Source organism: Phyllobates terribilis, unplaced genomic scaffold, assembly GCF_046119375.1.
Source record: "Phyllobates terribilis strain yellow unplaced genomic scaffold, ASM4611937v1 Scaffold_3__8_contigs__length_932513732, whole genome shotgun sequence".
In the NCBI taxonomy this organism is placed as follows: Eukaryota; Metazoa; Chordata; class Amphibia; order Anura; family Dendrobatidae; genus Phyllobates; species Phyllobates terribilis.
The window spans coordinates 249,554,309-249,567,230 of NW_027362763.1; the positions used below are offsets into that span (position 1 = coordinate 249,554,309).

General features: G+C 45.6%; 2 protein-coding genes across 2 annotated transcripts in view; one reads left to right on the plus strand and one right to left on the minus strand.

Moving 5' to 3' along the window:
- The window catches only part of P2RY12 (purinergic receptor P2Y12), a 45,041-nt gene extending 43,851 nt beyond the window's left edge, over nucleotides 1-1,190 (minus strand). The window contains exon 1 of the mRNA XM_073674726.1: nucleotides 800-1,190. The gene's annotated coding sequence lies outside the window, so the exon portion shown is untranslated. The remainder of the gene's footprint in view (nucleotides 1-799) is intronic.
- Nucleotides 1-12,922, plus strand: part of MED12L (mediator complex subunit 12L) — a 981,938-nt gene that overhangs the window by 634,775 nt on the left and 334,241 nt on the right. Inside the window, exon 19 of the mRNA XM_073674721.1 lies at nucleotides 886-1,029. Within this exon, the coding sequence (XP_073530822.1) occupies nucleotides 886-1,029 (144 nt within the window). The remainder of the gene's footprint in view (nucleotides 1-885; nucleotides 1,030-12,922) is intronic.

The window sequence follows — 12,922 nt, forward strand, 5'->3', positions numbered from 1 at the left end:
AGTACAATAAACCTCATTTCAAGGCAGAAACATTACTGTGTCCAACAGTTATTACATATATCAAACTGAAATAGCTGCTGCAAAAACACCAATTTTTATAAAACATTAAGCTTAAGATTAATAGGGGTGCCCAAACTTTTTCATATAACTGTATGTACTTATTGTACTGGCGTATCAGTCTGTATAAGCATTATATAAGGCAGTATTCACACAATGCTGACTGCAGAAATCTATACAGAAAAATTCATTCCATACATCTAAATCAGGTTGTTTCAGATGAATGGAGCAGACGCGGAAATTTTTACACAATATTTCTGTTTCTTTAATAAAGATGTGTGGGATGGAGTAAAAAGAGTTTTATCATTCCATTACATGTAAAGTACATACTGACAAAAATTATATTGAAATGATATATATTGTGAACCGCATAGGAAAATAAACTTCTGAATGCATTATCTTCTCAGCCATACATTAACACATGTATTTATGCTACACGGGAAGCGACACAACGGTCTACAATTTCCAGCATTTTTGTTCATTTGACAAAAGGAATCATCGCACAATGACTGACGCATTTCAGAATTACACAGTATGAGATAAGTATACACCATGTTATTAAAGAGAAAGATACAAAATATTCCAGCACCAACACTGGAGCCCCTCTGTGTGCCACCTGATATCAGCGTGATCATAAAACATGAAATCTTGATATGAATCCAACAACATTGTCTAAAGTGTAAAAAATCTCTATTCAGAATGTGAAATTTGACTCGTTATTAAAGAGATGAAAAGTACTTACATGAAGCCACTATGTTCTCCTGTGATGTTCAGTAATTAGATGTTCAGAAATGACTCTTCTGAGCTTTGGATGGTTTTTGTTCACAGATAACTTGTAATGTGCTGGAACAAATTACAAGCTTCGCATCTGGGACTTCTTACCATCTTCCTTTGGCTCATCATGTCCAACTTATATTTGATTTCATGGAACCTGCCCTAAACATCAATGGACTCATTGATTTTGCTGTACAGGTAACAACAGAGACTTCTCTCAGGCTAATGTTGTTCTTGGGTGAATGGTGTACACCGGAAAGCTGCGTTGTTCCAAGGCAGTAAATAATAGCAGCCTTGCACTGGAGATTGTCTTATTAAACAGACTGTGCCTGGAGCCAGACATTAATCTCATTGTGCTACCATGCAAATACAGGACTTCTATAGAAATCTTGTGTTCTTTTAAATGTACAGCACAGGCATGGAAACTTTCTGAAATTTGGCTTCTATTGGTCTAGTAATTTTAATGGACTTGGGGTAAAATAATTACTATTAAAGCTTGTAACTTGTCTAACAGAAAGCGCTTGATGGCGTCATACTTTTAGGCAGCGCATGATATACTGTACCATAAATTATTAAAGAACATGTCAAACATATAAAGGCTACGTTCACATACAGTGCTTTCTATGAGAACAATTAGCATTGTATTCAGCGATGTGTTACGCTTGGACGCGGCTGCAGCTTCAAAATACAGATATTTTAGGTGAAGAGAATGCATTACACAATATTCACATCAGCTTGTATTGCCAGTTTAACCTTAAAGCTTATTATAATAACTTTCATTATAAGTATAAAGGAACTCATTGGCTGATTGTTCTGTATATCTGGATTCTGCAAGGAGATCAATGTAAAAAGAATAAAATGGCGTGGGCACATTAGAAGACTCATTCATTTGTTTGTACTGTTCTGAAATGATTTGATTTTTAACAACTAATTTCAGGTTTGAATTAAAGAGTAGAGATGAGCGGTGTTCGACTAGAACTGTTCGCCAATCTCAAATTCGAGCTGTTTTGGGCTGTGTTCGAGTTGTTCGACGAACCCGAACGATTTGCAAAAAATTCGGCTGTTCGAGGTTATGTTCGATAACTGTTCGTGCACCAAAAGCGTGTCCTGCATGTCTGGCGCTATTTAGAGCACCAATAATGCAGGGATTGTCTGCCACTCACTGTAATGCCACAGCCATGGTGGTTGTGGCATTACAGTGATTGCCCAAATCGATGGGAACAGTGCCAACAGTGAAACATGAAAAGCCGGCAATTCAGCAGCGGCATACACCTGTACCCGACAATTTAGAACCGAAAGAATAGAGCTTCACACATAGATTAGATAGATATAAACATGTCAGCCACATATATACGAAGTACAGTGAAAGTGCTGCTTACTGTACTTGTCATTTAGCGTAAAGGATTTATCAAAAAAAATAATAGTGTTTTCATGCACCGTCTCTTTAAAAAAGCCGGCCGGCAATTCAGCAGCGGTACCCGACAATTTATAACAGACAGAATAGAGCTTCACACATAGATTAGATAGATAGAAACATGTCAGTCACATATATAATAAGTACAGTGATAGTGTTGGTTACTGTACTTGTCATTTAGTATTAAAATAAAGGATTTATTATTAAAAAAATTGGCGTGGGGTTCCCCTTAATTTTAGGCTCTAGCGGAGGTTAAGCAGACGGCTGGGGCAGATGTTTGAAGCCTGGGAAGGGGGTAATACCCACGGAGCTTCCCAGGCTACTAATATCAGCCCCCAGCTGAATACATAGCCTTTACTAGCTATTAAAATGGGGGACCCCCCCAAAAAAATGACGTGGGGTCCCCCCTAATTTAATAGCTAGCAAAGGCTAGGCAGACAGCTGGGGGCTGATATTAATAGCCCAGGAAGGGAGCCATGAATATTGGCCCCCTCCCAGGCTAGAAACACCAGCCGTCAGCCGCCCCAGAAATGGCGCATTCATAGGATGCGCCAATTCTGGCACTTAGCCTCGCTCTTCCACGCTGCCCTGGTGCGGTGGCAGGGGGTAATAGGGTTGGGGTTGATGTCAGCTTATAATGCCAGCTGACATCAAGCCCAGGTTAGTAATGGAGAGGCGTCTATAAGACACCCCCATTACTAACCCCATAGTCAAAGTTAAAAAAAACACAAACACCCAGAATAAAGTCCTTTAATTGAAATAAAGACACAATCCTTTATTGTTCTAAATTAAACCATACTTACCGTCACGCCCATTCCAGCTGAAGCCAACGATCTCCTGCAATAAAAGAAAAATAATAAAGCAACCTCATCCTTACCTTTCCATGGTTCCCACGACAGCTTCAGCTCTGCTACATCGAGATGACAGGCTGGACCGCAGCAGAACGCTGCCATCCAGCCTCTCATCCCGCAGACACTGAGAAGCGCAGGCTTGCTTGCGCTGCTCAGCGTCTCTCTGTGACGACATCCAGATGAGCCGAGTTCATGTCCAATGAACTCGGCTCACCTCATGCACGTCACTGACAGCGTGGGAAAATTCTCACGCTGAAGCGGTGAGTGCAGGAGAATTCTCCCACGCTGTCAGTGACGTGCATAAGGTGAGCTCATGTCCAATGAACTCAGCTCACCTCCTGCACGTCACTGACAGCGTGGGAGAATTCTCCTGCACTCAGCGCTTCAGCGTGAGAATTCTCCCACGCTGAAGCGCTGAGTGCAGGAGAATTTTCCCACGCTGTTAGTGACGTGCATAAGGTGAGCTCATGTCCAATGAACTCAGCTCACCTCCTGCACGTCACTGACAGCGTGGGAGAATTCTCCTGCACTCAGCGCTTCAGTGTGAGAATTCTCCCACGCAGAAGCGCTGAGTGCAGGAGAATTTTCCCACGCTGTCAGTGACGTGCATGAGGTGAGCCGAGTTCATTGGACATTAACTCGGCTCATCTGGATGCCCTCACAGAGAGACACTGTGGAGCGCAAGCAAGCCTGCGCTTCTCAGTGTCTGCGGGATGACAGGCTGGATGGCAGCGTTCTGCTGCGGTCCAGCCTGTCATCTCGATGTAGCAGAGCTGAAGCTGTCATGGGAACCATGGAAAGGTAAGGATGATGTTGCTTTATTATTTTTCTTTTATTTCAGGAGATCGTTGGTTTCAGCTGGAATGGGCGTGATGGTAAGTATGGTTTAATTTAGAACAATAAAGAATTGTGTGTTTATTTCAATTAAAGGACTTTTTTCTGGGTGTTGTGTTTTTTTTAAATACTTTACTAGAAATTCATGGTGGTCATGTCTAATATTGGCGTGACCCCATGAATTTCGGGCTTAGGGCCAGCTGATAATGCCAAGCTGGCCCTAACCCCTTTATTACCCAGTGAGCCACCGCACCAGGGCCCTGGATGAGTTGGGTACAGCGCCAGAAGATGGCGCTTCTATGAACGCGCCATTTTCCGGGGTGGCTGCGGACTGCAATTTGCAGCGGGGGTGGCCCAGAAAGCTTGGGCCTCCCTGCGCTGCGGATTCCAGCCCCCAGCTGCCTAGTTGTACCTGGCTGGACACAAAAACAGGGCGAAGCCCCACGTCAATTTTCTTTAAATTATTTCATGAAATAATTAAGAAAAAAAAGGGCTTTCCTATATTGTTGTGTCCGGCCAGGTACAAATAGGCAGCTGGTGGTTGGGGGCAGCCTGTTCCTGCCTGCTGTACCTGGCTGGACACAAATATAGTGCGAAGCCCCACGTCAATTTTTTTTTAATTATTTCATGAATTTCCTGAAATAATTTAAAAAAATTGAAGTGGGGCTTCGCACTATATTTGTGTCCAGCCAGGTACAGCAGGCAGGAACGGGCTGCCCCCATCCACCAGCTGGCTTCGCACTATATTTGTGTCCAGCCAGGTACAGCAGGCAGGAACGGGCTGCCCCCATCCACCAGCTGCCTATTTGTACCTGGCCGGACACAACAATATAGGGAAGCCCTTTTTTTCTTAATTATTTCATGAATTTCATGAAATAATTAAAAAAAATTGAAGTGGGGCTTCGCACTATATTTGTGTCCAGCCAGGTACAGCAGGCAGGAACGGGCTGCCCCCAACCACCAGCTGCCTATTTGTACCTGGCCGGACACAACAATATAGGGAAGGCCTTTTTTTCTTAATTATTTCATGAATTTCATGAAATAATTAAAAAAAAAGTACGTGGGGCTTCGCCCTATTTTTGTGTCCAGCCAGGTACAACTAGGCAGCTGGGGGCTGGAATCTGCAGCGCAGGGAGGCCCAAGCTTTCTGGGCCCCCCCCCGCTACAAATTGCAGTCCGCAGCCACCCCGGAAAATGGCGCGTTCATAGAAGCGCCATCTTCTGGCGCTGTACCCAACTCATCCAGGGCCCTGGTGCGGTGGCTCACTGGGTAATAAAGGGGTTAGGGCCAGCTTGGTATTATCAGCTGGCCCCAAGCCCAAAATTCATGGGGTCACGCCAGTATTAGACATGACCGCCATGAATTTCTAGTAAAGTATTTAAAAAAAACACAACACCCAGAATAAAGTCCTTTAATTGAAATAAAGACACAATTCTTTATTGTTCTAAATTAAACCATACTTACCATCACACCCATTCCAGCTGAAGCCAACGATCTCCTGCAATAAAAGAAAAATAATAAACCAACCTCATCCTTACCTTTCCATGGTTCCCACGACAGCTTCAGCTCTGCTACATCGAGATGACTGGCTGGACCGCAGCAGAACGCTGCCATCCAGTCTGTCATCCCGCAGACACTGAGAAGCGCAGGCATGCTTGCGCTCCTCACTGTCTCGCTGCGACGGCATCCAGATGAGCCGAGGTCATGTCCAATGAACTCGGCTCACCTCATGCACGTCACTGACAGCGTGGGAAAATTCTCACGCTGAAGTGCTGAGTGCAGGAGAATTCTCCCACGCTGTCAGTGATGTGCATGAGGTGAGCTCATGTCCAATGAACTCAGCTCACCTCCTGCACGTCACTGACAGCGTGGGAAAATTCTCCTGCAATCAGCGCTTCAGCGTGAGAATTTTCCCACGCTGTCAGTGACGTGCATGAGGTGAGCCGAGTTCATTGGACATGAACTCGGCTCATCTGGATGTCGTCACAGAGAGACGCTGAGCAGCGCAAGCAAGCCTGCGCTTCTCAGTGTCTGCGGGATGACAGGCTGGATGGCAGCGTTCTGCTGCGGTCCAGCCTGTCATCTCGATGTAGCAGAGCTGAAGCTGTCGTGGGAACCATGGAAAGGTAAGGATGAGGTTGCTTTATTATTTTTCTTTTATTGCAGGAGATCGTTGGCTTCAGCTGGAATGGGCGTGATGGTAAGTATGGTTTAATTTAGAACAATAAAGGATTGTGTCTTTATTTCAATTAAAGGACTTTATTCTGGGTGTTTTTGTTTTTTTTAACTTTGACTATGGGGTTAGTAATGGGGGTGTCTTATAGACGCCTCTCCATTACTAACCTGGGCTTGATGTCAGCTGGCATTATAAGCTGACATCAACCCCAACCCTATTACCCCCTGCCACCGCACCAGGGCAGCGTGGAAGAGCGAGGCTAAGTGCCAGAATTGGCGCATCCTATGAATGCGCCATTTCTGGGGCGGCTGACGGCTGGTGTTTCTAGCCTGGGAGGGGGCCAATATTCATGGCTCCCTTCCTGGGCTATTAATATCAGCCCCCAGCTGTCTGCCTAGCCTTTGCTAGCTATTAAATTAGGGGGGACCCCACGTCATTTTTTTGGGGGGGTCCCCCATTTTAATAGCTAGTAAAGGCTATGTATTCATCTGGGGGCTGATATTAGTAGCCTGGGAAGCTCCGTGGGTATTACCCCCTTCCCAGGCTTCAAACATCTGCCCCAGCCGTCTGCTTAACCTCCGCTAGAGCCTAAAATTAAGGGGAACCCCACGCCAATTTTTTTAATAATAAATCCTTTATTTTAATACTAAATGACAAGTACAGTAACCAACATTATCACTGTACTTATTATATATGTGACTGACATGTTTCTATCTATCTAATCTATGTGTGAAGCTCTATTCTTTCTGTTCTAAATTGTCGGGTACAGATGCTGAATTGCCGGCCGGCTTTTTTAAAGAGACGGTGCATGAAAACACTAATATTTTTTTTAATAAATCCTTTACACTAAATGACAAGTGCAGTAACCAACACTGTCACTGTGCTTCTTATATGTGTGACTGACATGTTTCTATCTATTTAATCTATGTGTGATGCTCTATTCCTTCTTGTCTAAATTGTCGGGTACCGGTGTATGCCGCTGCTGAATTTGCCGGCCGGCTTTTTTAAAGAGAGTGTCTTCTGAGCAGTTTGTCAGCTTTTGGACACCTTTGCAGGTGTTTTCTATGTGTTTCTATGTGTTTTTGTTTGCCTGCCATTGGTTTTAACGGTGTTCGACGGTGTTCTAAGGTGTTCGACGAACAGTTCGACGAACAGTTCCTCGAACATCCCGGTGTTCGACGAACCGAACCGAACCCGAACACTACGGGGGTGGCTCAACACTATTAAAGAGATAAAATTAGGGAGGATAGCCTTATGTGTATAATGAAAGATCGAAATATAACCACTAGGGGCGCTCACTGCAATGATAGCTGTATTAATCTGTTCACAGTTAACTCTTCTCAGGGAAAGTAAAGGGATGCAGAAAAGGAATTTACAATAACTATAAATACATCTTTATGCACAAGACCACCATGAATAACCCTTCACTATCCTAAACTGTACTATATAGTATAATGATATACTAACTATATTAGTATATTGTATTTGCTATATTCAGGGGTGGACACTGACAGCTTTGGGACCCTGGGCAAGTAATGTGTCTGGGCACCCGGCATGCCGCTTATGATTAGGGAAATCTGGCAATGAGACCTCCGGAGCCTTGGGCTACGTGCAACAGGCCAGGTTGCCCCCATTATTACCGCCCTGCAAGCAGGGGCAAATTTAGAAATCACAGGCACCATAGCAAAAGTTCTATATATCCGTTAGGAATTGGTTCTGCAGGCTCCAGCGCACCCATACTTGCAGCTGAGTGACAACTGGAGTGTCAGCCATGTCGGTGAATAGGACACAGTAAGACGTGGCTGACACTCTAGTTGGCACATGACAGCAAGCAGAGCCCAACCATGTATATATTAAATTAAATTATATGTCTGGTATCTGTATCATCTGGTATCTACTTTATTCATTGTCTGTGGAACTGATGGAAATAGCCAAGCCCAGCGCTCAGCAGCTCATAGACAGAGATGAGCGAATGTTTTAATATTCGATTCGGATTACGATAGCTGAATTTGCAATATTCGCCGATTTATTCGTGGAATGTTCGTCGAATGTTACCGAACGCCATAGGATTCAATGGGGGGACAAAAAAAATGCATACCCAACACCTTAAAACTGGCCCAAAAGCTGCCAAAACACATCAAATTAGGAGTAGACACCTGGAAAGTGCCATCAATTGACACAGAGTACAAGTACTATAATTATTATTACTATTACAGTGACATTTATTCCGTGGCGCGTTACATATCAAAAGGGGTCACCGACTGGTACAAGAGGAGAGAGGACCCTGCCTGCCAGGGTGCACAAACAATCTACAAGAGATGGGTGAGAATATAGTAGGTCATGGTGCAGCTAGTTGTGCAGCGGTATGCTGGAGCGAGGCTTACCGCAGAGTGTACGCTTATCACAAGAAGTGGGTCTTCAGCTTTCTTTTCAAGGTTTGCATGGTAGGCGAGAGTCTGATGTGTTGGGGTACAGCAATACACAGTAGCAGAGATGCACGGGACAAATCTTGTATGCAATCGTGACAAGAAGAGATAAGAGGGAAGTAGAGAAGGAGATCTTGGAAGGATGGGAAGTTGCGTGCAGGTAACTAGAACAGGGAGACTAGGTCACACATGTATGGAGGAGACAGATTTTCGATGGCTTGGTATGCCAAAGTTAGGCTGTTCAACTGGAGTCTCTGGGCAATAGGGAGCCAGCGCAGGGATTAACAGAGGTGAGACGACTGGGAATAGCGGGGTGACATGTGGATTTATCGGCCAGCACAGTTTTGGATAGATTGGAGGGGTGCGAGAGTGTTAGAAGGAAGGCCACAGACCAGGAGCTTGTAGTAGTCGAGGCAGGAGATGATGAGAGCGTGCAGTGGTGTTTTTCTACATTCATGGTTGAGGAATGTGCAGATCCCCGAGATACTTTGGAGTTGGAGTCAGCAGCAAGTGGAAAGTGCTTGGATCTGACGTTTGAAGGACAGATCAGAGTCAAGCTGGCGGGACTAGGGAGATTGGGCAGCCATTCACTTTGATAGATAGGTCAGTTGGGGGGGTGAATGAGATTGTGGAAAGATGATGCATTGTGTTTTATCCATGTTAATTTTTTAGAAATCTATCAGAGAAGAAAGATGAAATATAGGACACACATTGTGGGATTCTGGTTAGTAAGGAGGTGATTAGGTCCAGAGAGGTAGATCTGTGTGTCATCAGCATAGAGGCGATACTGAAACCCGTGAGACTATGAGCTGTTCCAAGCCGAAGGTGTAGATAGAGAAGAGCCTGGGCCTTAGGGGACACCGACACATAGGGGATGAGATGAGGAGGTGGTGTGTGAGTGGGAGACACTGAATGTCCTGTCGGTTAGGTATGAAAAAATTCCAAGACAGGGCCGGCCAAGTCTGTGATGCCGAGAGATGACAGTCTGTAGTAAGAGGCTATGGTCTCCTGTATCGTAGGCAAATGACAGGTCTAGGAGGAGGAAGACAGAGTAGTCGGGCTTTGATTTGGCAGTTAGTAGGTCGTTGGTGACTTTAGTTAGAGCAGTTTCAGTGGAATGGTGAGGTCGGAAGCCTGATTGTAAGCAGTCAAAGAGTGAGCGGCAGGAGAGGTTGGAGGACAGTTCAAAATAGACGTGTTGATGCAGTAGTTTGGAGGCATAGAGGAGAAGTGAGATGGGTTGATAGCTAAGCATAGGATGGGTCAAGGGAGGGGTTTTGGAGGATGGGTGTGATCGAGGTATGTTTGAATCATGAGGGGAAGACGCCAGTTGTTATTGACAGGTAGAAGAGGAGGGTTAGGCTTGGGATGAAGACTGTGGTACGGTTTGGAATGAAGTGGGATGGTATTAGGTCAAGTTCACAAACGGTGAGATGTGATTTGGAGAGTAAAGATGATCTTCCGTGATGGCGGAGAAGCTGGTTTTGGAGGAGGAGCGTTGAGTCATTATGAGTGAGAAGGGGCTGTTGGGACTTTAAGCAAAAGCTTTGCCCTATGTTGTCAATCTTCTGCTTGAAGAATGAGGCTAAGTCTTCAGCTGAGAGGAGAGGGAGGGGGAGCTGGTGGACAGGGGAGGGACTTTAAAGTACTGAATAGCTATTTAGCGTTGTGAGACAAGTATGATATGAGAGATGAGAACTAGATTTGTTTTGCTGCAGTGAGCAATTGTGCAGCATTTTGAAAACTTCTGTTACTGGACTGCAGTCCCTTTCTTTGGCAACGCCTTGTAGATGAGGGGCAGGAAGAACATGTGCTCCAGTAGATGACAAACGCTGCTTCCTCCACCTTAACATCACACACAGTACAGTCCTCAGAGGTGGCACCCCAATTACCCTTGTTTTCACCCAAGTCACAACTCTTCAACCTGCCAACTGACTGTGGAGAAGCACAGATGGGCGAGTCTGCAGAGCTGTTCACACATTCTATTCCGGGGCATCAGAGATCTGATCCAAAGCTTCACAGACTCAGGGGAAAAGCATGTGAAGCGATGCCCAAAATTTTTTTCAATTGATCTGGGCCCGGACGAAGTAGGGTCCGAGAAGAATCCAAACCCTTGTCACAAGACGTTAACCCCTGGGGGTGGGCATGGATGGGTTGGAGAAAGAAATACATACACACCAGAACATGGAGAACTGAACTAATATACAACTGGGGTTGGAGAACTAAACTACTAAACAGCTAAGGTTGGAGAATGAAACAAATACACACCAGAACATGGAGAACTAAACTAATAGAAAGCAGGGGTTGGAGAACTCAACTAATAAGACAACAGGGGTTTGAAAACTAACCTACTAAACAGCTAGGTTTGGAGAACTAAGCCACTACACACCAGGGGATGGAGAACTAAACCACTAGGACATCAAGGTGTCACTACACAGCAATTGTTGGAATCCCCAAGGCTTGCGGGACCAACCTCTGTATCTAACACTTCCTCCAGTGCTTCTGCATCCTCCACCTCCTCTAGGGCCTCCACCTGTGCCCTCAACCTCTGTTTTACTGAGACACACGTTCCAACAGTGCAGAGAGAATCCCCGCCACCTCCATACTGCGCAGCCAGGTCTCACCGCAATCAGGCAGTGTTAAAATGAATATGCCTTGGAGATCGCAGTCATACAGCTGAAGAGTTGTGGACAGCTCTCTAGGCCGAGTTTGAGCAATGGCTGTCTCCACTGAACCTGGAGCAAGGGAAGGCCGTGTGCGATAACGGTGCAAACCTGGTAGCGGCTCTACGTCTGGGCAACCTCAGACACGTGCCTTACATGGCTAGGATCCTCAACCTGATGGTACAGCAATTTCTCCACCACTATCCCTGCCTGGGTGCGCTGCTACAGAAACCACGGTCTCTGTGTGCTCACTTAAAACTTTAAAAATGAGCAGGATCTTTAGTATAAAAGCCAGACTACTAGACAACGAGCAAACGCCTTTATGATGATAGAAGCCACCATCTTCTTAGCTTGCTGGTACTTTTCTGTGGGAATGAGCTTGTCTCCAACCAGCCAGGAATATCCAGTGAATGGCATACCACGGTTTGGTATTAGCACCCAGTACCAGAAGCAAAGCCATCCACAATTTTCGTACCTCAGGAATTTTATTTGGTAGACTGGCTGAGCAAACATTAGTTTCTCACAAAGGAGCTGAAGACACTGAGTGGCAGTAGGTGCAAGTTTCTCCAGCATGACCTGTTTGTTATTGTTAGATATCAGAAGGAGAACATAACTGGGCTTTGTCAAGGTGCCATAATGCATCTTAAGTCTTATAGATTCTTCACCTGCGGCCTTACATTCTACAGGATGGTGAAGAAGGAGACTGTAGGTCGTGGAGTTGCATTAGTTCCGGTGGTGTTGAGATAAGGTGGCAGCGAGACAATGGCAGGCTGTAGGCTGTCTTGGAGAGATGGGTTTTCAGGTTGTGTCTGAAGGATCCGAATGTGGCGGCTAATTGGACGTGTTGAGGCACAGAATTCCAGAGGATGGGGGATATTTGGTAGAAGTATTGGAGGTGATTGGGTGAGGAACAAATAAGTGTGGAAAGAAGGAGGTCTTGGGAGGACCGGAGATTACCGAAGGGAATATATCGGGAGATTAGTTCAGAGATGTATGGAGAAGAAAGGTTAGGGATAGCTTTGTATGTCAGTGTGAGTAGTTTGAACTGGATACGCTGGGCAATTGGGAGCCAGTGAAGGGATCTTATAGATTTTAATCTTATGGATTGCTGGAGCCAGTCCACAATAAAAAAGCAGCCATAGAGTGTCTGGGAACCTTCCCACACACTTTTCTTTGCCAGGGATGCTTCTCGCCAGGGTTGGACTGGCCCACCAGAGAACCGGAAACTCCTCCGGTGAGCCCTGGCTTCTCCATCAGGAAAGTTCATAGTGCAAACCTTGCAGGTTGTAATGATGATGACACCATCCATCTCCTTAGTTTTCCATTACTTGGATTGCAAGCGCAAGTATGCAGCCAGCCACCCACCCACAGGCCGCAATACTAAACTGACACATTTCTGGACAGCTGCTTGCACTTGAAATGTTGCCTTTTAGGCTTGTGGAGGCAGAAGCTTTTCACAACCTCATGGCAGCGGTGGCCGGGTCTCCATACTCGGTACCCAGCCGCCACTATTTCTCCCGGTGTTATTCCCGTCTCCCACAAGCATGGGCCCCAGAACATTACCCGTGCCCTCCCCAGTTCACTTAGTGGGAAGGACCACCTAACCACAAACACGTGGACAAGTGAATGTGGCCAGTGACGGTACATCTCACTGGAGCCAGGTCACAGCAAAAGAGCAGCCATAGAGTGTCCTGGAACCTTCCCACACACTTTTCTTAGCTAGGGC